This window comes from Peromyscus californicus, unplaced genomic scaffold, assembly GCF_007827085.1.
Source record: "Peromyscus californicus insignis strain IS unplaced genomic scaffold, ASM782708v3 Scaffold_13__1_contigs__length_99412109, whole genome shotgun sequence".
NCBI classification, from domain to species: Eukaryota; Metazoa; Chordata; class Mammalia; order Rodentia; family Cricetidae; genus Peromyscus; species Peromyscus californicus.
In genome coordinates, this window is record NW_026294424.1 from 39,721,672 (window position 1) to 39,746,369 (window position 24,698).

General features: G+C 41.0%; 1 protein-coding gene across 12 annotated transcripts in view; it reads right to left on the minus strand.

Moving 5' to 3' along the window:
- Positions 1–24,698, minus strand: part of Ldb2 (LIM domain binding 2) — a 351,760-nt gene that overhangs the window by 37,589 nt on the left and 289,473 nt on the right. For all 12 annotated transcript variants that reach the window (XM_052734872.1, XM_052734870.1, XM_052734871.1 and 9 more), the window contains exons 4-5: positions 21,648–21,770; positions 19,192–19,275 (exon numbers count right to left, since the gene is read on the minus strand). In XM_052734872.1, coding sequence (XP_052590832.1) covers positions 19,192–19,275; positions 21,648–21,770 — 207 coding nt within the window. The remainder of the gene's footprint in view (positions 1–19,191; positions 19,276–21,647; positions 21,771–24,698) is intronic.

The window sequence follows — 24,698 nt, forward strand, 5'->3', positions numbered from 1 at the left end:
AAATGAACTGAAAATGAAATGATATTTGAGTTGCATGGGAAGCCACCCCTTTCAAGCATGTTCTTGTCAGATATATTTTATTCCAGTTGACACTCAGGATTTCTTAGATAAGGGGGTAACCTTCCAGATGTGTGTGCTGGCTTTGGAGAGAAGACCCCAGTTCAAATCCTTTCTTTTCTTGGCTCACTTGCTTTTTCAGGTAAGTTAGATAAGCTCCCTGAATCTTTTTTTTTTTTCACCTGTACAATTGGACAATAATGTGTCCTTTAGGAAACTGCATCCTTTTATCCTGAATTACCTTGAATTCTGTTGGGATATTCCTTTCCACAGGAAATCTGCTTCATAGAATTAAGCTCCCCCTTCCTGGAATTTCCTTCTCTACCACCAACAAATCACCAGTGCAGTTATTTTTCACTTTTAATTGTTCTGAATGTCATGCTTCTTCTCAATATTACAAGTGAGTTCCTGGATAGTAAGGAACATATCTCATTCATCTTTTTATCCTCAGCTCCTAATTTGGTACTGTTTTTTGCACGAATGAGCAAATGAATTCTCAGGCGCAAACAAGGTGTGTCTCATAAATGGAAGTTTGTCATAATTTTATTTTCCAAGAGATTTACTTATGGTAAGTGATATCAGGGTACTAAAGTGGAAGGAAACACTGCAGTATGAAGGAAAACAATCATAAAAAATGATTTGATATTACTAAGAGTGGTAAAAAAAAAAAATCACCCAACACCAAATACTGATAAGGGTGGTGGGGTGGGAACTTCAAGACTGTAGGAAATGACACTGCAGATGGACATCATTCTGTCCATGCTTCTACTCCTGAATGAAAGCAGGAGTGGACAAATGGGTTAAAACACGGGACTTATAAAACAACGAAGAGAATAAAATAAAGAGTAGGCATTCATTAACCACAGGTTTTATAATAGTTTCCAAAATCTCAGGTACACTAGGCAAGCCACCTAAATATTTGTCATTGGTTTACAAGTCACATGTGTTTCATTCACTCATTCACTTAGTCATTTATCACATGTGTGGAAGCAACCTTTACTGTTTACACACTGTCTTTCTGCTCCTGGGGATAGATCATTGAGATAGAAATCTTCCATTTGACTTGGCCTGTGTCCTTTGAGATAACATTAGAGTTATATCTGCTCCAGTTCCTGTAGCTAGTGATGGAGAACGTTTGCTATTATTTGTGCTTGATGAGTAACAAGGGCTTGGTAAATATGAATACTCATGGGATATGTTGATGCATTAATCAATGCATTTGAGATGATGGTTTCCTAGGAATTTGCTCAGAGCATTAAGAATGCCATTGTTCTGGTTTGATTTTTGTTGCTACGATAAAACACTCTGATTGAAAGCAAAAACTTTTTTTGGCTTCCATTTCTAAGTCATAGTCCATTACTGAGGGAAGTCAGGGTAGGAACTCAAGCAAAACTTGAAGGCAGAAACGATGGACACTCTGCTGGCTGGCTCACTCTCAGCCTCATGCTTAGCTATTTTAGAAAGCCCAGGACTGCCTGCCCAGGATGGTACCACTCACATCAATTAATAATTAAAAATAGTCCCTTACAGACATGTGATAGCTGATCTGATCTGGACAGTTCCTCAATGAAGGCCTGCCTCTCAAGCTGTTCTGATCTGTGCCAAGTCGACAATTGTAGCTAACTAGGACATCCATGGTCTAGTTTTCCAATGTCTTTGAATTTTAACTCATTGAGAATTTCTCCAACTCTTAATGCTCTCGATCATATTATTGACAAAAATTTACTCTTACTAAAACCAACAAGCTAAACATACCCAAGCTTTATGTCTTTCTTCGTGTTCAACTCCTCAACTAATTAAGAGTCAACCTTCTTCTTCCCCGCAGCCAGGAACTGGAGAGAGTATAGGATGACTGGATGCAGCTGAAGATGTTTAAGATGGTAAAACTGCATCCTACTGTAAGAGTGGATTCATACCATTGTACATTTGCCCAGGCTTATCGAAAGCACCCAAGCAAGAGTGAATCCTATTATAAACCAGGGTTTGGCTGAGTATGATGTGTCAATGTGGGTTCACTGACTGTAACAAATAGATACTCTTGAGGGGATGATGTGGGGGAGGTTGTGTGTGTAAATATGGGCAATTTTCATGCTGTCTGGTCAATTTGCTATCAGTTATCGATGAAGGTGGAAAAAAAAACACTGAGGTCTGGATCCACCTACAGAGATTCTGATTAAAATGGGTTGGATATGGTCTGAGTGTCTTCACACACCTGTGAAATGATTCTGATATTCAGTAGAGTTAAGAGATACATTACTTTAAATGGAAAAGAGTCCAGATATGGCATCTCATCTACTAAGCAACATTCCTAAGTGGTGGGAAATTCTGTAGCATAGAATTAGCAAGCTTAGCTAGCTTGTTCAATGCTCCACCTGAATTTCTGAATATGTCTTCTAAAACTTCTTACCTTAACTCCTTTCCATATGTGTATATTCACACATGTGCTCTCACACTAAAAAAGTTAGTTTATATATTTGAATATAAGGTATTGTTTTCTATTTCCATGTCTTTGCCCATTCTGTTTCTTCTGCTTGAAACACTCTTCCTCTCTTCCTTGACTACTTAGCTTTTACCTATTTTCAAAACTCACTGAAAGTCCGTCTGCCAGGGAGGTTTTCTCTGGGCTCACCAGAGCACCCCAGGGGTGTTTCTGCAGCAACCCTCCTGATGATACAGAAGCATCAACTTCCACGCTGTTCTGAAGCACAGCACGTGCTCCCAGCCATCTGACACTGCACTGTCACCAGTCCAATAGCTCAGCACTCTTTGGCCTGACTCTGCACCCCAGTCATTGTCCTTCCCCATTCTCTTTCTGCCATGGAAACTTTGCCAGGATACATTTCTTTGTACCCTCCATCTCCTCCACTCTCTCCTGTCATTAAAACCAAGCCTAAGATCTCAGTTAAGGTAGCACCTTTCTGTGGATGCCTTCTGAGCTCTCTCCTACACTGAAGGCCAGTTTCCATTTGCTATACTCACGAAACTATGTTTCTCTCTTATTCTGAAATCATGTACACATTTTGGTGAGATTACATGCCATCTCTCTGGACCTGGCCACAGACACATGAGAGCAGGGGCATGATTTTTCTTGCCCATCACTGTACTTCCAGCATCCACCATCACACCTGGTTTCTAGCCCACATCCTTTGAACATTTGTGAATGAGAATTAATGAATGAATGCCCAGCACACAGTAAGTGCTTGGCTATTCACTTCATTATATTACTGCTGTGTCTATTGAACTCAGGCAACAAACCTTTGTTTTTACAATTCCCAGGCTTTGGCTGCTAGGGAGCGCTCCACAAGATTGGTTTGTGTATTATCAAAGCTAATGACTATTCCTTGGGCTTCATCTCATAATCAGCTCTTAAAGTATATCAAAAACATCTTATCTCCTTCATAAACCCATGAACAATAAAGACTGTTTATTCACATAGCCACTGGAACAGCGAGAAATTGCCTAAAGCCACTGGGAAATTAACAAGGAAATAACGGTTTTGAGAAGGGTGAAAGACCTTTAATAAGAGAAAAACCTAACCGAACATTTGTAGTTAAAAGTTGAATCAACTACATGTAAATATAGCAATGGGGAAATGCAATTGCCACCATTTTTATTTAAGTGAGTCATTCTTGAACCAACTTACACAGTGAAGTGTATCAATCTAATATTTTTAAGAAGTAAAATGTATCTCAGAACATTACTTGGACTCTACTAATGGGAAAGGCATATTCTAGAGTTTTGTGGAAGTTCATGGTCAGGAAAACTAAAATGATTTGTATTAACTAGGTTTTTCACCAGTCATACTGTGCATCAGAATCATAATACCTAAAAATTATTATAGGGAATCTTGTTAAAACTGTGACTATACTTTCCTAAAATTGCAAAATTTTCACCAGTTGACTACCCTCCCTCAGGACTCCAGCACTGGTTTCTAGTCAATATGTCTCCAGTCCTTAGAATGTTTTCTTTTGTACTAAAAAAAAAAATCAACATTATGATTCAAGATGCTTTTTGGGTTTGTGGCACAAATTACAAACCATAATGTTAAAACCATTTCCAACCATCTATCCAGATATTTAGATGCCAAATGTCTCTTTTAGCAGAGATATCTATGAGGTCCTGAGTTGGGCTGTTATTTCAGAAGATATGATCCCTAGTGTTTAAAGATGGTTAGAGTGGATTCACATAATCATGGCTCCAGAAATTCTCAATAGGGAGCAAGTTAGAATAAGTGATGTCACTCTGAGCACTGTGTAGAGGTCAACGGCTTTCCCCTCACTCTCTTACTTTTTTTTTTCCTGGCCTTGATCCATAGTGATCTCCATGGTTTTAATTGCAGAAATTCAAATGTTTCACAAGGCTTTGTCTGATCACCTTTTGAAAACAACTCTGAACGTCATAAGTATCTCCAAATCCAACAAGTTGAATAACAAATAAAAGAACTGTGCCCTCCCTGCACCATGCATTCTATGATGAGGCTTCTTTTTTATTCTTACTTAGTGAAGACAGTCAAAATCCAACCTGCTCTACAGGCAGAAAATGAGGGACAGAGGTGACATCTCCTCTCTCACATTCCTTGTAAATTCAATCACCAAAGTGAATTAACTTTTCTCTCCCCAAATATTTCAGAGGCATCTTAATGAATGGTCACCCCTTCAAAGCTTTCTATTGCTTATGATACGTTTTTTAACATTAAGAATTTTATTCATTCTGTGTAGGATATTGAAGGTATAGCCTGAAAAAAAATTGTCAGGAAATCATTCTTCTCTCCAAAAGCCCCAGTATCAGATGGTTTCACTGGATTAAATACATATAACATAAAAGTGAAAGTCTGCAAATCCTTTAAAAAAGGGATAACTTCAATGCCATTCAAGTTTTTCTGGAAAAAGGAAGAATAAATGTTCCTAAAATGTTCATGACTATTCATGAGAATGCTGAAAGTCTCCGGACAAGAGAAGAAATAATTTTATTAAAATATTTCCTTTGAATATTGATATGGAAATGGTAAATATTAAGCAGTATTTAATATTGAATGTGGCCAATTAACAAGAAGATACACACTGGACAAGCAAGATTTGCTGCAGAATGGGATGTTGATTTACCATCAAGAAAGCAAGATGAAATATTGCCTAATGTTTTACAGTAGGAAAATAGCCCATGTTCTGTGATCTTGTCCAAGTTTTCTAACCTCTGTGAAAACAAGTTTCTTAAGGTGTAGTAATCATGGTAATAATAGATAATTCTAGCTTAGGCAATGACTAAATGAGTTAATGTATGCAAAGAAATTACAATGTTACCTTGAATATCAAGTGCATCAAATAAGCATTGTTTGTTATTATCATGTTTAGTCACAACAGAAAAAATACATCTAATAAAATTTAATCCCATTTAAAAAAACTTTTAAATAGCTCTTAATAGAGAAAAGCAAGATACTACCTGACTATGAGAAATGTGTCTATCTCACATCATAAGCTGCCGTCCTGGTAATGAAAAGGCCCAGAGCATTCCTATTAAAGTCAGACACTGAGTGAGTACGTTAATTATACTAGCTGTCATTTAACACTTTTTAGTGGTGTTAGCCAATATAACTAGACCAAAGACAGAGAAAAAAAATACAAGAATGGAAAAAGGCTTGGTAAAAATTATCATTTGCAAATGTTATAATAATTTAGCTGGGATGCCCAAGCAGTTCAACTTAACACATAAATATGACTAAAATATTTTTTAAATTCTAGTTTAGATGAAAAATAAACATTCCCTAAGAATCCTAAAATAAAAATAAAATTATAGTCTACTGGATACAAAACATGATAAAGTGACAATACTCTTAGAAATGCAGTGTCAGATTAAGAATGGAAAGCCAGACTAACACAATATGTACTGAAGTCCAGAAATGGACTGGAGTACCCAGTGTACTTTAGAATATGCTAGAAGCAGCATTTCAAACCCAGGAGAACAGCATGTATTAATCAATAAGTGGTGTGTAGATAACTCAGGAGATAAAAAGATTCCTCACACTTCATAACTCTTCCCATTTCAGGAAGATTGATTACTAGTATAAAAAACAGCTCCTCAACTTACAAGGGGGCCTGAGAAGATACAGAGGAATTTTTTATTTTATCGTTGCCTCAAAGAGGGCTATTACCAAACAGAAAACAGAAGACATGGGGGAAATGCTATGTCATATATAAATATATATACAAATATATATTTATATATAACATACTATATAAATAATATTATATACACTATATGCAAATTGTCTCTGTGTGTATTTCCTTCAATGGATAAAACAAAAGAAATGTAAAAACTTTAAATTTGTAGTATCAATTATATTACAACTAAATTACTTATGTAAAATATAAACCCCTATTTATATGTATAATGTAGCCAGGGGGTATATAACTCAGTAGCAGAGCACATGCCTTGCATATACACATATAAGAGAAAGAACAGGAGTCCAATTAAAAAATAGGTAAAGGACATACAAATTCACGTGAAAGGAAATGCAAACAGCTCCGTTTTAGGATTATCTTTGCTTATGTGCATGTGTCTGTGAATGTATGGTCCATGTGTGCAAGTGCTAGTGGGGTCCGGAAGAGGTGTGAGAGCCTCTGGAGCTGGAGTTACAGAGGATTGTGAGCCACCTAATGTGCGTGGTGGGAAATGAACTGTGGTCTCTTGGAGGAGCAGCAATTACCCTTAATGCTGTGCCATCTCTCCTACCCCCACAAATTAAACATATTAGAGGATGACAAATTTCTTTTGTAATAAGAGAAGTACATATGAATATGAAAATGAGATTACTTATAATACTAAAATTTATAAAAAAAAAACCCAGCAACTGTTGAATAGTATGGAAAATATGTAATTAAGTTTTTAAAATTTATTATATGTGTGCATATATGACATGTGTAGGCACACATGCCAAGGTCCTCATGAAGAGGTCAGAAAACTTTTGTGGAGTTGGTTCTCTCCTTCTGCATTTGTGCGTATTCTAAGGATTACGCTTGGGTCCCCATACTTGTGTGGCAAGAGGCATCACTTACTAAGACCCTCACTGGACCCAAATAGGCATTTTTCTACTCCACTGGTAGAGTAGAAACTTGGTACACTCACTATGCTGAAGAACTTGGCAACATCCATCAAAACTACAATGCACATCTTTCTGTCTGGCAAATTGACTCCCTGGATTATTTCCCCTACAGATTTTGTTCTTTTATTTGTTTCTGTGCAAAAGTCTATTATGAAAGGCCATTTGTACATCACTGTTAACAATAGATGGAGATTAGAAACTACCTGGGTGTCATCAATCTAGTAGGGCTAACATGAGTTATCATATAGTACTAGAATGACATCCTTCTCCGAGATACAAAGATAACACAGCATTGCAGGTTCCAGTGTGTATGAGTTTGTGTGTGTGTGTGTGTGTGTGTGTGTGTGTGTGTGTGTGTGTGTGTGTGTGTGTATTGAAAACAATGAAGGACAGAAGATACACAAATTATGCTGGAAGGGAAAAAAAGCCACAAATCTGACAGTTGTGGATGTCTCTAGGGAGGGAATGGGTGCAAGACGTAAGACTTTTATACAATTTAAATTTGGTGCTATATGAAGAAATGATTGGTTCAAAATATGCATCATTAAGTTTTTTTTAAATAATAGAGAGACAGTTAAATTATTGGCAACAATTTGAACAGAGTTGTCTTTTGGTAAATGGCTGTTCTGTGTCCCATTCTGACATTGAACAGGAGGTAGGTGACCATGGTAGGCAATGGGAAATCATGAAGCCTGGAGTTTTTCTATCTGCCTGTTATCCTCCTCCCTTAAATATTAGTGTAAACCAAATGAAATAGCCAATAGTTAACGTATTTGACCTGTCATTCTAGTACTATATGATAACTCATGTTAGCCCTACTAGATTGATGACACCCAGGTAGTTTCTAATCTCCATCTATTGTTAACAGTGATGTACAAATGGCCTTTCATAATAGACTTTTGCACAGAAACAAATAAAAGAACAAAATCTGTAGGGGAAATAATCCAGGGAGTCAATTTGCCAGACAGAAAGATGTGCATTGTAGTTTTGATGGATGTTGCCAAGTTCTTCAGCATAGTGAGTGTACCAAGTTTCTACTCTACCAGTGGAGTAGGAAAATGCCTATTTGGGTCCAGTGAGGGTCTTAGTAATATCATCAATTCAGTTCAGTATTGTTTTCATTTGTGCACATTAGTTTAGACGTGATAGTGATAAGAATGCTGGCTGTCACTTTGCTTATTCCTTGTCATCGGAATCTACACAGTTTGTTGATGTGGAGAGTGAGTTGGAATAATGGGGATGCTGACGGGCATGAATCAACTTGGGTCACATGTTTTGAATAGCGAGTAGCTTGAATGGAATTGCAAAAGATCTACTTGGGCCCTTGTTCAAAGCTCACTGATTTGTGAGTTAAGACAGCAAGAGTATGGGCAACAGGGGTTAAGACAGTGAGGGAGAGAGGCTCATTTCTAGAGAATCACCCAGTTTACTAAGCATGTCAGTGTGTATACCGTTGTTTATTCTACAGCCTTGGGAGGTGGACGACATGCAACCTCTTCCATGCCACTTTACAGGATAGGAAACATTTCTGCTTTTCTTCACAAGTCATAGCTAATAGATACAGTATAGTTAGTGTTGTCTACTGCCAGGGTCTGCTGCTCAGCATTGTCTCCAAAGCAAGTACTTTCCTTCTTGACCTTCCACTGTCAGAGAGATGCCCAAAAGCACAAAGCTCAGAAGGGTGTCCTGGTCTCTGTCATTTTGCGTGTTTATAAATTCTGTTTATCAGTCTTGGGGAAACTTTCATTGTCTATCTATACTTTCCACTCATGATAAGACTGTTCGGCAATATGGGAGGTGGTTGCAGATTTCTTCTGTAGGTAAGACAGGAAGAAGCCAAAGGCAAAGTTGAAAGAAAAAGGAAATAAAACTTGACTGATTCCTCCTGCTAAAATCTGCCTCCTTTGGGCTTCCGGAGTTGAAGTCTGATCTTATGCTAAATGTTCCTAGGATGACCGAAGGAAACACTCTCCTCTCCCCTATCTCATAAATCATGGGGGCTGAGCTAGAAGGAAGGTGGGGGAATTAGATGCTTCCAAATGAGACTTTCAGTATTAGGCTACAATTAACCCAGGAAAGTCTTGAAGGAGGTGGGAAACAGTGTGCACGCTTCTCGTGAGGAAGGCATACGTTCAGCCATATGAAAAATGTGCTCCATAGATAACAAAGTGTGCACAGTCATATAGTCTGTGATTGGCACATGCTTGTGGATAGAGCCTGTGATGGAGAAAACCCAAACATACCTTAGTTCCCTTTATATTGCTGTGATAATGCACTGACCCAAACCAGTTTGTGCAGGGAAGAGTTGATTTGTCTTGATTTCTCCATCGCAATCCATTATCGGAAGAAGTCAGGGCAGGAACTCAAGGCTGGAACCTGGAGGTAGGAACTGATGCAGAGGCCATACAGGAGGGCTATTTACTGGCTTGTTCCCCCATGGTTTGTTCAGCCTGCTTTTGTATAAATCCCAGGACCCGGGATGATACCACCGACAATGGGCTGGTCCCTTCCATGTAGGTCACTAATTAGGAAAATGCCCCACAGGCTTGACTTTAGCCTGAAATTATAGAGGCAGTTTCTCAATTTTGGTTCTCTTTTCTCAGATAACGATAACTTAAGTCAAGTTGACAAAAAAAGACAAAAACAAAAAAAGCGTTAAACAGCAAAACAAACATACAAACAAACAAACAACAACCAGGAGAGTTAGGCTACCACCAGTCAAGGGATCACCAGAAGCTGGAAGAGACAAGGGAAGGTTACAGGCTTGGTCCTGCTAAAATCCTGATTTGGCCTCCTGATGCAGACAATAAAATTCTGATTACCTCAGTTCATCAAGGTGTAGCAAATGGCCCTAGCAGCCCTTTGAAATTGATACATCCACCCAAATCAGAACCCAGGGTCTGCTTTGTCCAAATGATTACAAGTCCCACAGCTCCATCCAGACATATCCTGAATGTCACACTGCGCATCTTATAGCCCCGCTCTGCTCAGGATGCATACTTAACTTAGAGCTCATGCCCACTCCTTGTTGCTTCAGGTTCGATGCTGGAGACATGACATTCACATCCCTATGCACGGCCCTTTGCGGTGCCAGACTAGATGCTGGTTCTAGAGGCAGCAGCAAGATGCAGTGCCGAGCCCCGCTCTGTCTCCCCCTCATTGTTGCCACTCAAGACTGCCTGACTTTCCTTCTTTATTTTCCGCTTCATCACCTGTCATTCAACGCTGTCAGCTAGTCTTGAAGTAAGAGATCATTAGGAAACACGGAGGCACAGAAAAAGTAGCCGCCTGTCCAAGGTTCTACCACCAGTGAAGAGAACTGGTAGAGCGTAAAGGGCCTGCTTTGAGAAAGGACTTGGTGTGATGGTGTATTGGCTATTTTTCTTATTGCGGTGACAAATACCTGAGCAGAAGCAACTTAAGAGAGGAAGGGCCCAGTTTGCCTCACAGTTTATGAAGGGACATAGTACATCACTCAGGGGAAGGCTTGACAGCTGGCAGATGAGGTAGCTGAGCACGCATAGGAATCAGAGAGTGGGCAGAAGTGGGCCCAGGCCATAAAACGTCAAGGCCTGCTTTAGTGACCCACTTTTCCTCTAGCAAGGTTTTATCTTCCAAAGGTTTAACAATGTCCTGAAACAGTACTGCGGCTGGGGACCTTCTTCCAACACGTAAGCCTGTGGTGGTTATTTCACATTCCAACCACAATAGAGTAGCAGAATTTTAGTTCAGGGGTACTACAGATTGCAATTACTAAAGTGGGAGAGGTTAGACTCTATACGGCCTTGCAGGCCCCTCTTTGTTGTGTGTGTGTGTGTGTGTGTGTGTGTGTGTGTGTGTGTGTGTGTGTGCGCGCGCGCACGCGCGCATAGTACGTTGTCACTGGAAGGCTTGAGGCAGATGGTTTTAAGGTCTCCCCCAGGGATGGTTTGATTTTGATTTTTTGGTTTTAGAATACATGTGCAGACCCCGGCCAGCATAGGGACAACTGTCTGAATGATGACAGAAGGGTCTCAAAGTTGGGGGTTATGGGAAGTCAGAGATAAACAGAGACTTGAGGCATACTGGGATAAACTAAGTCCTAGTTCTGGCCGCCCATCATACTTTACTCTCTGGGCACTTTCCAATGTCCTCCATTGTACCTATTGACAACTCGAAAAATCAAACACTCTGTGTGTCTCAGAGGAAATGCCTGGGCTCACCCAGGACTCCAGTCCAGTGCTCAGAAGAAGATCCTTGCTGTCTGATAGAGTGGTGGGATGCTAGTTAACGTGAGATTCCAATCCAGCTTGTGATTAGCCATCTGCAAGAAGCCAGATGAGTGCCAGGTCCTGGTCAAGGCTTTTCTCCTTTAAAATGAACCACTAAGATGAGCCCCCACCCCAAGACTATTGTGGTGATTAACACACACCAGGTCTGACTCTTCCTGGCAGCAGGGCCTAGTGACACTAGTCTATTGGACAGCCTTCTCCCTCACTGCCAAGTTGTGAACCTTCCAGATTTTGCTTCTTTTATATTAATTACAAAGTTACACCATCCCCAACCTTCCTGCCTAGATGAAGAACAGAGCACTAGCCTTGCCTGTGCTTCTGCATTCGTACATTGCTTGTTATCTCTCTGTTCTCTGAACTCTACGAAAGACAGAGGACAAGGCTCCAGAGTCCCAACGGTCGTGGGTTTGAAGGAACTGGAGTTCCAGGTGAACAGGATGATGGTGCCCCAGCAGAGTGGAAATGTACCCAGAAGTTACACACACAGAGTGGGTTGCCTGTGAGCCCAGGTTCCTCTTCCCACTTCATCCAGCTACCCTGCTTTTTTCCCTCAACTTCAGTTCAAAAAGCTCAAAATCTCTCCCTTTGTTTCCTTTCTCCTCCTAGTTTCCTTATACACATGTTCCCCGCTCCACAGATAATTCCAGAAAATTGGAAAGGACTGTTTTCTGAGAGTAAACTCAGGCCTCCATCTTGCACTTAACTTCACAATCCCCAACCTTTCCTTAGACTAACTGGCAATTTCCCACCTTGCCATGTGCCTTGATTTTCAGTGTCTTATTTAACAATTTTCTCCTCTTTTTCTGTGTCTGAAACTGGGAAATTGCTTTCTTTAATCCAGGCCCCATTTGTACTTTTATGGCCAATCACCAATGGCTCTGAAATTGTTTTCAGTTAAGATTACTCAGCTAACGTACTGTTTTTGTTTCATTGTTTGGGGATATATATATATATATACACACACATATATATATATATATAAATTTATGTTGTTTATTATTATATATTTTATGCATGTATTTCTATATAAGGGACTCTATGGCTGTTCCTTCAAGCCTGACTTTGGAGATCATGCTTGCTAGATGCCATGATGTATGTAAGTTATGATTACTTCACTTCTTTAAGGGTTAATTGCTTGTATTTCTTTGCCATGTAGTCACATGTACTGCTTTTCTATCTCTAAATGCAATTAAAAGTGCCCTTTGGGTATTCAAGGTTTTAATCATTCTCTGTGTGCAACATCCCTGTGTCTCCGAGGGGTCTCCTCAGCCTTCTCTCATTTGGGGCTTTTCTCTGAAGAGGAGAAGGGGGGAGGGGAGTAGAGAAACAGCAGGGGCAGAAGAAGAAGAAAGGGAGGAGAGGAGGAGGAAAGGGGGGAGGAGGTGGAGAAAGGGAGGGGGAGGATGAGATGGAAAAGGAGCAGGAAGAGGAGGAAGAGGAGGAGGAGGGAGAGGAGGAGGCTGAGGAGGAAGTGGGGAAGATCGATCAGACTGAGGTTTCAGAGGCTGGGTCCTTGGGCTTTCAAAACCTCTGTACAGGGCTGGCTCTAGAGTCTGAATCCTCCTGCTTACAGAGAATCGGAGCAGAGCCTTGTAGCTCTAAATTCTTGATGGTGAAATGGCCTGGTTTGCTCTCTTGGATTTGCAACTTTAAAATAGGAAGGATATCCATTTCAGTGTTTATTAGGGGCTTATATAGGTTCCTCAATAATTAACAGACTCATAAATCATAGACAGTCCTTGAGAAAGGCAGAGTGGGTCTCTGAACCAGATTCATCCCATGCCAGTGCTTGCCAATCTCCTATGGCACGTGGTATTCTAGCCTTTGACCAGCAGCCATTCATCATGTGAGTATGATAACCCTTGGGTGGATGTATATTTCAATCAATAGGATGAGTGCCAGGGTCACACATTTGTTTGTATCAAAAATGACAAGTTGCTATGGTAGTTTTAAAGTTCTCATTTTCTGGCCATAGCCTAACTCCATAACAAATAGCTGCGAGCCTGCTATGACCTATGGATCAAATTCTGAATAACATGCTTTAGTCCTCTGGGGACCTATAATATGCCAGGCACTGCATAAGGCATGGGAGATTTGCCTGGGTATGTTTTGCTTTCCCAGAATGTCAAGGCTTTGCTGCTGCTCTGTCTGAATGCATGAAGCAAGAAAAGGGCAGCCAGCATCCCAGTCCACTCTGTTGGTCCATCTTAGTCCCTGTGTGGGGTACCTGCTCCATCCTCAGGCTTGTTGTGGCATTTAGGTGGAAATGCCTCCTCCACTTATATGACCAAGGGAAATATATGGCCAGGAGTCAAAGTCTTACAGAAATAGGAAACAAGAAAACACATCAGCAGGATTCCAGTGCTGACTCCAGCCACACTCAGTCTCCGGGAGGCTACTTCATGTCCTTCTGTTGGGGGTCATTTTCCAAAGTTAATTGCCCAATATGTCTAGGCTTGGGCTGTACTCCCTTTGCTGTCAGTAGAGATGACTTGCAGGGAGCAGTGCTCTTTAAGGCATGACAACAACAACAGCAGCAAAATTCTTCATTTGTGGGGGGAAATTGAAGGTACAGGATCTAAACAAAACAAGCCACCACAACCCCAAACACACGACTCTGAATCTTACAGGCTTTCATGCCCACTCCCACTTGCTATTACTCATTTGGAAAGGTAAGCTCAAGCTTATTTAAAAACAACAGTAGACTAAAGCCTGTAGATAATATTAAAAATCTCCCCAAACAATGACTGTACATTTACAATATTAACTGCATTCAGAAAGTGTATTGGTTACTTTTCTCATTGTTTTGACTAAGGGTTCATTTTGACTTATAGTTTATCATAGAGGAGAAGGCATGGCAGATGGAAGTGGCCAGTCATGTTGTATGTGCAGCTAGGAAGCAGGGTGAGGAGAGGAAGTGGGGGGGGGGCTATCAAACACCAAGGCTTTCCTCCAGCTACTGACTTCCTTCAGCAAGCCTCCACCTCCCCAAGCTTCTACAACTTTAAATGCAGTACCCAGCTGGAGGCCAAGTGGCAAACACATGAGCCTACAGGGACCATCCCACATTCAGACCACTAACAGGAGGGGCAAAATACAGGACACACGTCTTGGGCTCTCTCCTGTACCCCACGTTACTCTTCAATCCCTTCTCCCTCTCTCCTTTCTATTTCTTCTGGTTTTCCATAAGGTTTCAGAACCTCAGAAAAGAATTCAACGCCATGACCAGTCTAAAGAGGGCAACAAATGCAGCAAAGCTTACTTGGATTCCTGGAGTACTAATTCAGAGTTGGGAAAGTACTCTCCACATGCTTTATCACTGTAACCCTCACCCTTGACACAGATGCTGTGATACATCATGGGCACATCCGTTCTCGCATGCAGAGGGCAGGGTTCTGAGAAGTTAAGGCACTTGGTAAATATCATGAAAAACAAATCAACAGCAGCGGTGGAAGTTGGACTCTGATCTACTGCACAGCGTGTGTCTGGTACTTCTCAGCCTCCCCTGTATGCCAGGGTATTTATGAAGTGAAGTTCACCAGTCCTCATGGCAATCTTGTGTGACATCTCACTCCTAATTCTCAGAGGAGGCAACTGAGGTTCAGGGAACTTAAGCAGCTTGCTCAAGACCATGTAGATGAGTGAGGAGTTGGCAAAGTCTAACCCCAGGAAGCACAGTCAAGAACAGCATGTGTAAAGGGGTTCAGAGGGAAAGCATTAATGATGGTAGCAACTTAAAGATGACTTCACCTTTGACATTAGATAATTAAATAAACATTGTCACCATCCATACTGGAGTGTTTGAGGCTATTATAAATGGTTAATATGATGCCATTGCTCATCAAATAACAATAAGAAACTACATGTTGGGGTTGGAGATGGCTCAGCGCTTAAGAGCATGTGCTACTCTTGCAGATGATCTGAATTCAGTTTCCAGCACCCACAATGAGCTGTAACTACAGCTTTGGGGACATCTGACACCTCTGGCCTCCATAGGTACCTACCCTCACTTTCACATAGCCCAACACAGACACATACATCTATAATTAAAAATAAAAACTAAAATATGAATCTTTTTTAAAAGGAAATCATATGCAACCTGATTGCATGAAAGCAAAAATTATGCATATGAATGCATCCAGAGTCAGAAAATATACAAAAGGAATATATCTTAGTTAAGATTCAGGATAATAATTGCCCAAACATCCTATCAAGTACAATATTTGAAACACAAAATGTGTATCATAGCTGCTAAGAAAACCAGGCCAAAGGAAATAGACAAAATAATTACTCACTTTAAAAAAAATCTGTTCTTCAGAGTGGAAAGAATGCATTCCCCAAATAATTAAAGGCGGGGGGAGATGTTTAGTGTAAAAATTTATAATGAGAAAGAGCAAACAGAATTGCTAGTGAATAAAAATTTGACACAGAAAATTCAGAGTCGGTCTCTAAGTGGGAATTTTGCACATTAGAGAGAGCTAGAGGTTCCTTTTATTTTTTCAATATAACACACCCCACTCCTCTGCTGCTCAGTTTCCATGGTGAAAATCTAGGAGTGACTTTGAAAATTAATATACAGGGTTGTTTTTTTTTTTGGTGTCATTGAAAAATCAAATCTATCATTTAACAAACCGTCTGCTAACCATTCACTCAAGTGACATTTCCTTGGAACTTGGGAGTTTTCACATTACTTACACCATGGAGCAAGAGATAAAAGAGTAAAGCGGTGCTTTGTATATGGGGCCTGCCAAGAATCCAGCAAGGGACCATGTGCTGAGGACTCCAGGAATGCCAAGGGAGAGAGCCTCATGGGAAGTAATAGAAGAATACATCCTGAAAGAAGAGAAGGATCTGGCCTGGGAGAGACTTGGACGGGGAGAGAAGGGCAGAAATTGTGTGACAGGCAGTGAGCCAGACTCTTGAAAATTCTGATGGCTTCCATGCTCCAGTGGCTGGCTGCATCCCTCTTCCCATCAGTACCATTGTCCACTCCTACCTGCACAGTGGCAGAGCTGTGCCGTGAAACACTCAGATGCTCCAGTGGGCTGCCTCAGTTCAACTTCCTAGTTCGGCCATTTGGTATGCAAAGCTGGGTGACTACTTCACTTATGTATCCTGTCCATAGCTCATTTTCTCCTGACGATGGTGACCATGGACAGGGCTCTTGTGAGACTTCTAGACTTCTAGGTTGGGAGCTCTGTGGCACAGGATCTGGTACACAGCCAGCACCACACTGAAGTGGTAACTTGAGGGCACCCCCCCCACCCCCAAATGTTCCTGCATTCACAGTCAGGAAAGATGGTTAGCCCCTCTTCCACCTTCACAGTCTTCATGGGCTAAAAGTGCAGGACTGTAGAATGTGACCTGGAGGGGCTTGACTACACCGTGAAAGTTAAATCATTTCCATATAATTGGGAGAGGTGGAGGAGGAGAGTTAGAAGGGAAGTTTGGCCTTTGTTAATCTACATCCAAAGTAGCTAACAGATGTCACCAAGACTCTGTCTGAGATCTCACCAAAGGATTAGTCACAGAGTCTGGAATAGGCTCCGGAGTCCCTGATCCCCATGCAGGCCAGCTGAGGACATGGCACGGAATGCAGTCTTTCTGAGTGGGGACATCTATAGCTTCTTCTGGTCCCTGATGAGAGATAATGCAGTGGCGAAGGGCAGCTATGTGCAGTCTGTGTATAGGACTATAACAAACCCATGGTCCACAGGTACAGCTACCCATCATAGAGACTGCCGAACTCAAGCAGCGCTGGTTCTGAATGCAGAGTGCAAAGGTTCCAGGTGCTCTGGCTGAGTACATACATGCTTCCTACCTTTCTGGGCAGATTTTGGGTTTCCTCTGAGCAGACACAGTGTTTCAGGACTGCTATGACTCCGAGGGTGATGGATGAGTTGGTGGAGAGCCCAGTTGATTCTGGCCTTTGCCAAGTCTGGTTTTGGTTCCAGGGCCTCTAGGCTATGGAGAGGATATTCTCTCTCAACCCAGAACCAGGATTCTGCCAGAGCTTCTCATCACTAAATAGTTCTCCCAGGCCAGCAGCCAGGTTGGACAAGACCCACTCTCTCACCCCTCCTGGCTCCTCACTGGGAACGGTGACCATGAAACCTGCTAAATGCTCAGATGGCTTTCCTATGTCCCATCTTCTGGTGCAAGTTCTGTTTTCCATGTAGTGGAAACTTCGGCCCTTTCCTTTGATTTTCTCGTTTCCATCTCTGCCTACTCCACTCATGGATCACCTTTCACACAAAGCCTTCTTCTGAATGATTTCTCTCCCTAAGGTATTTTGGTTTTCTTCTGGAAACTTGCATCATAGTATTTACCACTCTGCAGTGTCTTCTTTTTATTAGTCTCACCCCTTAGGGATGAGTTTCTTAGTGGCAGAGGATTGGCTTTTTTTCTTTGTATTTTCGGTGTCTAGAAATGTGTGAGTGAAATGGAACACTGCCCCACCGCATAGAAGAGTGAGCCTGGCCAAAACCTATTGCATTTCAGCAGGTGCAAGGCTTGTACACAAAGCATGGTGGATACAAAACAGAACCCACGGGCGTGGAGTACATTGGCAGCTAGAGAGTCCAAAGCATCAACTCAGTGCTGGGAAGGGAACCCTGGTGAGGAGATAATGTATCAGGGGCAAAGGGGCCACCACTTTCTCAGGATTCTGGAGTACAATGTTCATTTTGTGAGTGAAACCAGATGTATCGCCAGTGACTTGACTGTTGGAATTCTATATTAAACTGGTGTGATCTCTGTAACTCTTTCAGGACAAATATGGAGGCTCTTAGTATTGTATTGGTAAGACATGTTGTCTAAAACCCTTAACATTTAAAAATAAAAACAATTTATATCACAACAAAAACAATGCCCGAACCCACGCCACTTTAAGTAGAGAATTTGTAAGGCCTAGAAATACCTGCATTACGGCACTGAGTTGAATTTCTCCAGATGACTCCATAGCCTTGGCTACTTGCCTCAAGTGGCACACTGACTCTCTTAGGAGGAGTTGAGTCCAGGGTGAGCCCACAGAGGCAGAGAACTCAAACATTGTCACCTTAGAGAGTGGACGCATGTGCAGACTGATTCTGCCAGAACATTTATGGGATAAGGACATGGCTTCCTTTGAGTAATTAACTCTAAGAGTTACAACTGTGTGAGCAAACTTAACCCTATCTAGGTGCAGGTTTGATGCTTTGTGAAGTGTTATTAATTAAGCCACAATTTCTACTACTACTACTACTACTACTACTACTACTACTACTACTACTACTACTACTACTACTAAACACACACACACACACACACACACACACACACACACACTCAAACACATCACAGAGATGGAGGGAGCACAGAATATACATCTGTGCTATGTATACCTGGTTTTACTAATTAATTAATTAATTAACTAACAATTAACACTTGGAATTGAATCCAGGGCCCCTCATACGCTAGTAAAACACTCTACCATTGAACTATACACACAGGTCTTTTACTATGATTTTTATTTTAATTTGAGATAGAATATCATTAAGTTCCCAAGGACAGCCTTGAGCTTTCTCTATAGCCCATGCAGCCTTGAACTTACCATCCTCCTATCTCTGCCCCCTAAATAGCTGGGATTATGGCCTGTGTTACCCAGCTTGGCTTATACTTCATTTAACTCTTTGGCTTAGGATACATTAAACAACAAACAAATACACAAAAAGCTCCAGTTCTTTTTCCAAATTCAACAAAGTAACAGACTCATTCAATCAGTCTTACCCTGAGGTAGTTGAGGGTGAAGTTTGTTAGACCCATCCTGGTGATATTTTTGGACAGCTGATCCAGGACCTGAGGATCTTGTGCCTAAACAGAGGGGGGGGGCAGAGAGGGAAATGACATATTTCACTCCTATGAGATGGTCTCATGAAAATGTTAGACTATGTTGCTGCTGCTGAGACATGCACTCTTGACACTGTTGGTATTTCTTGGAGGGACAGATCGGTGGAGACAATTTAATTTACTTTTGGAAGTCACTTGCATCTAGTCCTCAAGAACACTTTGAGATCATTTCTGCAAGATTAGGAAGCCAAACTGCCTCAGATATGCATTGGATCCAGGGGAAAAAGATGTCGCTTTCTCTGTGAGAGACCCTGGCCCTATGTCTTCAGATGGGAAGTCACGGAGCTCTGCTGGAAGATCTCTTGTCTGAACCAGAGGAAGAGATGCCTCAGAACTTGGCAAAGCCATGCTTGCTCCCTGCTGAGATAGGGTGTAGGACCCATTCAAAAACTTGCAGCTACCACAAAAATATATGACATAATAATACATCATGCCAAAATCCAATATGTGTGTGTGTGTGTGTGTGTGTGTGTGTGTGTGTGTGTGTGTAGAGTCTTTTATGTGGAGAAAAAACTTTAGCTTTCTTCCCCACTCGGTTAAAATTAATGTCCTCAATACTTTTCATCCTATAGGATGAAAAGAGTAGGTATCACATTTCTCAAAGTATCATGGGATGTAAAACGCCACAGATCACCCCAAATGTTATATTTGGCCAGGGCCCCAACAAAAAAAAAATTCCTTCTGCACTGCATTTGAAAGTGAGTCACTTGGTTGATCCTCCTCATTCTGCTTCTATCTCATCAAATTGGTACCATGCATAGGGAGAGCTAAGTAAACAGTGTCTGTGCTCATGAGACCACATCAGGTATAACTAATAGAACCTTAGTTTTGTCTGTGTTTTTAATTCAGTGATAATATTATTCTTATTTGTAATCATGGATAGAGAATATAGATGAAAATGACCATGTAGTAACAGTTTCCAGTCAGTTTTGAAATAGAGTCTTTATGGGCATTGAGCCTCCGTGGGAAGATCTGGCCCTATGTAGACCCTCTAAGTTGTGTCATGGCCAACAACAAGCAGCTTGCATTGTAATTGGACAATAACCAATGATGGAAGGATCATTTTCCACCATTTCTGCTGCTGCTGAGAACAGATCACCAACACCGACTGAAGTCCTATTATGATCCAAGTATCATTCTGAGTGCTTTGCAGTCATTAATTCTTGATTCTCAAGCTGATTTTCCAAGACACACTCACAACCATACCAGTGTATAGATGAGGGACTAGAAGTCCAGAGACATCATACCAATTGTCCAAAGGCACTCATGAACAGGAATATAAGCTCATGAGTTCTCAATGTATGGCCTCAGCTCTCACTCACACCCTTCTGAGGCCTTTTGGTACATTTTGAGAAAAAAAAAAATGGATAAACCAGACTTCTTCCAGAAGAGTGGAAGGTGTGAAACTGGCTTTGAAAGTTCCGAAGGACTTGAAACATGGTAAATCCAAAGAAGTGGAAATAAGTGTGCTACAGTAGAAGACCTGGGGTCACCAGAAAGGGCAGAGACAGGGCAAATAGGTAGGAAAGAGAAGGGTGAGATCAGAGGTTTAGAGATACAACATGAGGTCCAAAGGCTGGGTGACAGAGTTTTGAACTCAGAACCAGGTAGGTCACAACCTTGTTTTGCCATATTTGGATTGAAAGACACCCTGGACTTTCTCCTTCTTTACTTTGGAAATAAAATAATAATAACAATAACAATAATAATAATAATAATAATAATAATAATAATAATAATAAAATAAGTCAACCCTTGAGTGACAGTTGTAAATTAAATTTTTGGCAAAAGTCCTGGTTTGGTAAATTCTATAAATGGTATCTGAAGTTATTTTGTTCTCTTTTGATTTCTCAGGGCCAGGAATAAATCAGACTCATGAAGTCTGATTCTGTTGCATCCCACTCCCCCCATTCCATCCAAGCATCATAGTTAGGAAGAGCCAATAGATCCAGAGTACAGGGACCTCACTTCTCGTTAGATGGTTCTAATCAGAACTGGAAGCTGCTCTCACTTCCTGTTTTAGTTCACATTCTCATTACTGGTAACAGGTTCATACACCCAGGTAGAAAAGTATCTTGTATAGAGCTACTGCAACTGAAGAAAATAGAAACCATTCATCAAGGGAACCCCACTAACATATAAAAACCTCTTACAAGTGGGAACAATGAAGGCAAATAAGAACTTGTGCATTCAAATGGTTGAGAGGAAGACTCAATACTTAGAACTAATTGTGTAATAATGGCAGGACTTTGTTCAGACAGAACTGGGTTTCCTTGCTGAGTAAGATGCAGTGGGAATAAGAAGAAAGGACATAAAATAGAGATGATATTACTTACGTGCATGGCTAGTATGCTTCTGGGGACCAGCTCCCTGTACTGTCTAATGGTAAAGTGCCATGTTTTTATTCTCATGAGGTCATCGAACGTGAACTCCAAGATCAGCCTGCCTTCTGTGCATACCTGGGGGTGACAAACAACACACTCATTTGCTATGCAGTTCGTACAAGCAATGGTTTGTAACTCGCATCAGCTACTCAATATAGTGTCCGTTGAGGTCCTTGGGCAGTGTCTCCATGGTACACAGGGATAAGTATCAGCTCTAGGGTCAGAATCAATAGGTTCAGGAGATTGTTCAGTTGCTTGCTAGTCACAAGTACCAGACACCAATGAAACTTTACATGCTTCGGATTTTTCATCTGGAAACATGGGGCCCAAATCCACCTTCTAGTGATGTTAGTTCAAAACCAACTGGTACATAGTTCGGCTTTCTCACCACCTTTCATTGTGATGATCATCTTCTCATGGGTGCCACAGCCACACTATTTATTTATTTGTTTGTTTATTTGTTTATTTTACATTCTGACCGTAGCTTTCCCTCCCTCCTCCCCCCATTGCCTTCTTCCCTCCCCTCTGTGATCCCCCAAACCACTCCTCCTCTGCTTCTGTTCAGAAAGGGGCGAGCCTCCCATGGGTATCACAAAACATGGCATATCAAGTTGCAATAAGGCTAAGCACCTCCCCTTGTATTAAGGCTAGCAAGGCAACCAAGAGCCAATCAAAGCATTGATGACAGCCCCTCTTCCCACTGCTAGGAGTTCCACAAGTAGACCAAGTTACACAACTGTCACATATATGTAGAGGGCCTGGGTAAGCCCCATGCAGGCTCCCTGGTTGCTGGTTCATATTCTGTGAGTTCCTATGAGTCCAAGTTAGTTGATTCTGTGGGTTTTTTTTTTTTTTTTTTTTTTTTTTTTGTGTGTGTGTGTGTGTGTGTGTGTGTGTGTGTGTGTGATGTCCTTGACCCCTCTGGCTCCTACAATCCTCCCTCCCTCTCTTCAGCAGAAGTCCCAAAGCTCAGCCTAATATTTGGCCGTGGATATCTGCATCTGTTTCCATCAGTTACTGGATGAAGGCTCTGATGACAATTGAGATAGTCACCAATCTGATCACAGGAGATGGCTAGTTCAGGCTACATATCCTATTGCTTAACTGGGGTCTTCCTTGTAGATTCTTGGGAGTTTCCCTTGCATTAGGTTTTGACCTGACCTCGATATACCCCCCAAATCCTTGGTTGCTCTAATTTGGGAGAAAGTTTCCCATAAGATAACTCATGCTCAAGTGTGAGTTACTACAAAGTTACCCATCAGGAGTACATCTTCATTTCCAAAGAGGAACTCCAAAAGGTAGTATTCAATACAATGTACCTATACCAGTCACTGATGCCTGGAAAATACAGGGTTTTTTAGAAAATACACTAATCACATCAACAGTGGCAAGTCCTGTTTATATTACATGAATGGATGTCTAATCTCTCACCTTCCTATGAACATGTGATTAATAAAACATAATAGAATGCCAGAGTGTCTCTCTTCCCTTATAATCAATGACAAAGGCATTTCTAACTTTTCATATTCATATTATTCTTAGCACAATGACTTTGAAAGAGAAGAAAATAATGCAAAGCAATACACACTATTGTCCTGTTTCAACTATGAGACAGTAAGTGGGGGATAACATAAATAGTTACAACTAGTTAATAAACCCATATTAGTTTTGGGGAAGGAGTACCATAGTATGTGGAGGCTTTGAAAACAGATGTTACTAGATTTGAATTCTGACTCTACTTTTCTCATTCTAGAACTCAGGGAAAATCAAATGTGCCCCACACCATCCAGTTTCCTTATCAACAGAACAGAGAGACAGTAACATCATTAGAAAGAGTTATTGAGAAAACACATGTCAGGGAAGTCTATATGTAGAGTCCTGGCTACTGTGCTTGGTACAAGTATAATGGTGGTAAGATGTATCTGAGCAGATAAAATAAACAGAACCAAAGAGAACAGAGAATTCAATCCTGGTCGCCATGCTGTACAACCTGAGTTGTAGATCATAAGAAGTATCTCTAGGGATTTTTGGGGAATTCATGAGGACTGAGCTTCTACTCAGACTTTCTGGGAAAAAGATTTCCTAGGTAACACAAATATGCAAACTTCTGAAAAAATATGTAAAAAGTCATCTGTAAAACTATAGTCCAGGAAGATGTGGTTAATAGTTTATATCAAGCTTTCATGAGATATGGCTAATCACTCTCCTCTTGGAATAATACAATTTAGAAAGTTCTGACCATCACAGGCAATGATTGCAGGCTTTCCGTGTACTCTGATTGAAGGACATAGTTTCTTTACACAAACCAAAACTTGTCTGGGAGAATTACCACGGAGAGTTCAATAGGGCTTTGCTCAAAAGAGATGCATTTGCCATGTTCGTTTTATCAAAGATCTTTGGGACACAGTGAGATAATTATTGATAATCTGAGTGAAGACCTCTACCTCAGATCCAATTAGCAGAACTTGTGAGTAATTTCCGACACGTGGGCACCCTGCCCTAAAACTCGGAGAGGGGTTGTCTGCTGAGCCTGGCATCTTAGCCATGAGTGTTATATGAGTAGAACTGGAGATATTGTCAATGTTCCCAAACCATTCTTCCAAGCACATCTTAAGCACTGGAATTAATTTATCAAGGTTTTCAAACAAGTATCATGAAGATTAAACCAACCAACTCCTTACCCCCACCATCAGGGTGTTAATTTTATAGAGGTCACCTGCAGAGACAACTTTCACAGAAGGGAGGTTGTAAGAGTCAACTATCAATGGGAAAACACGTATTTATGGGCTATACTCTTTTTTAAAGAGATGGTATTATTGGATAGTCAAACAAATATTAACCTGGTTAAACATCAGGGCTATTATTAGTATTGTTGTTGTTATTATTGTTATTACCATCTAATCTGTTTTCTGTCTGCAAAGCACAGGGTCAGGGCAGATAAAGGCTCTGGTTTGCTTCTACCAGAACCAAGTTTCATGATGACAAGATAAGCCTAGAGTCCCA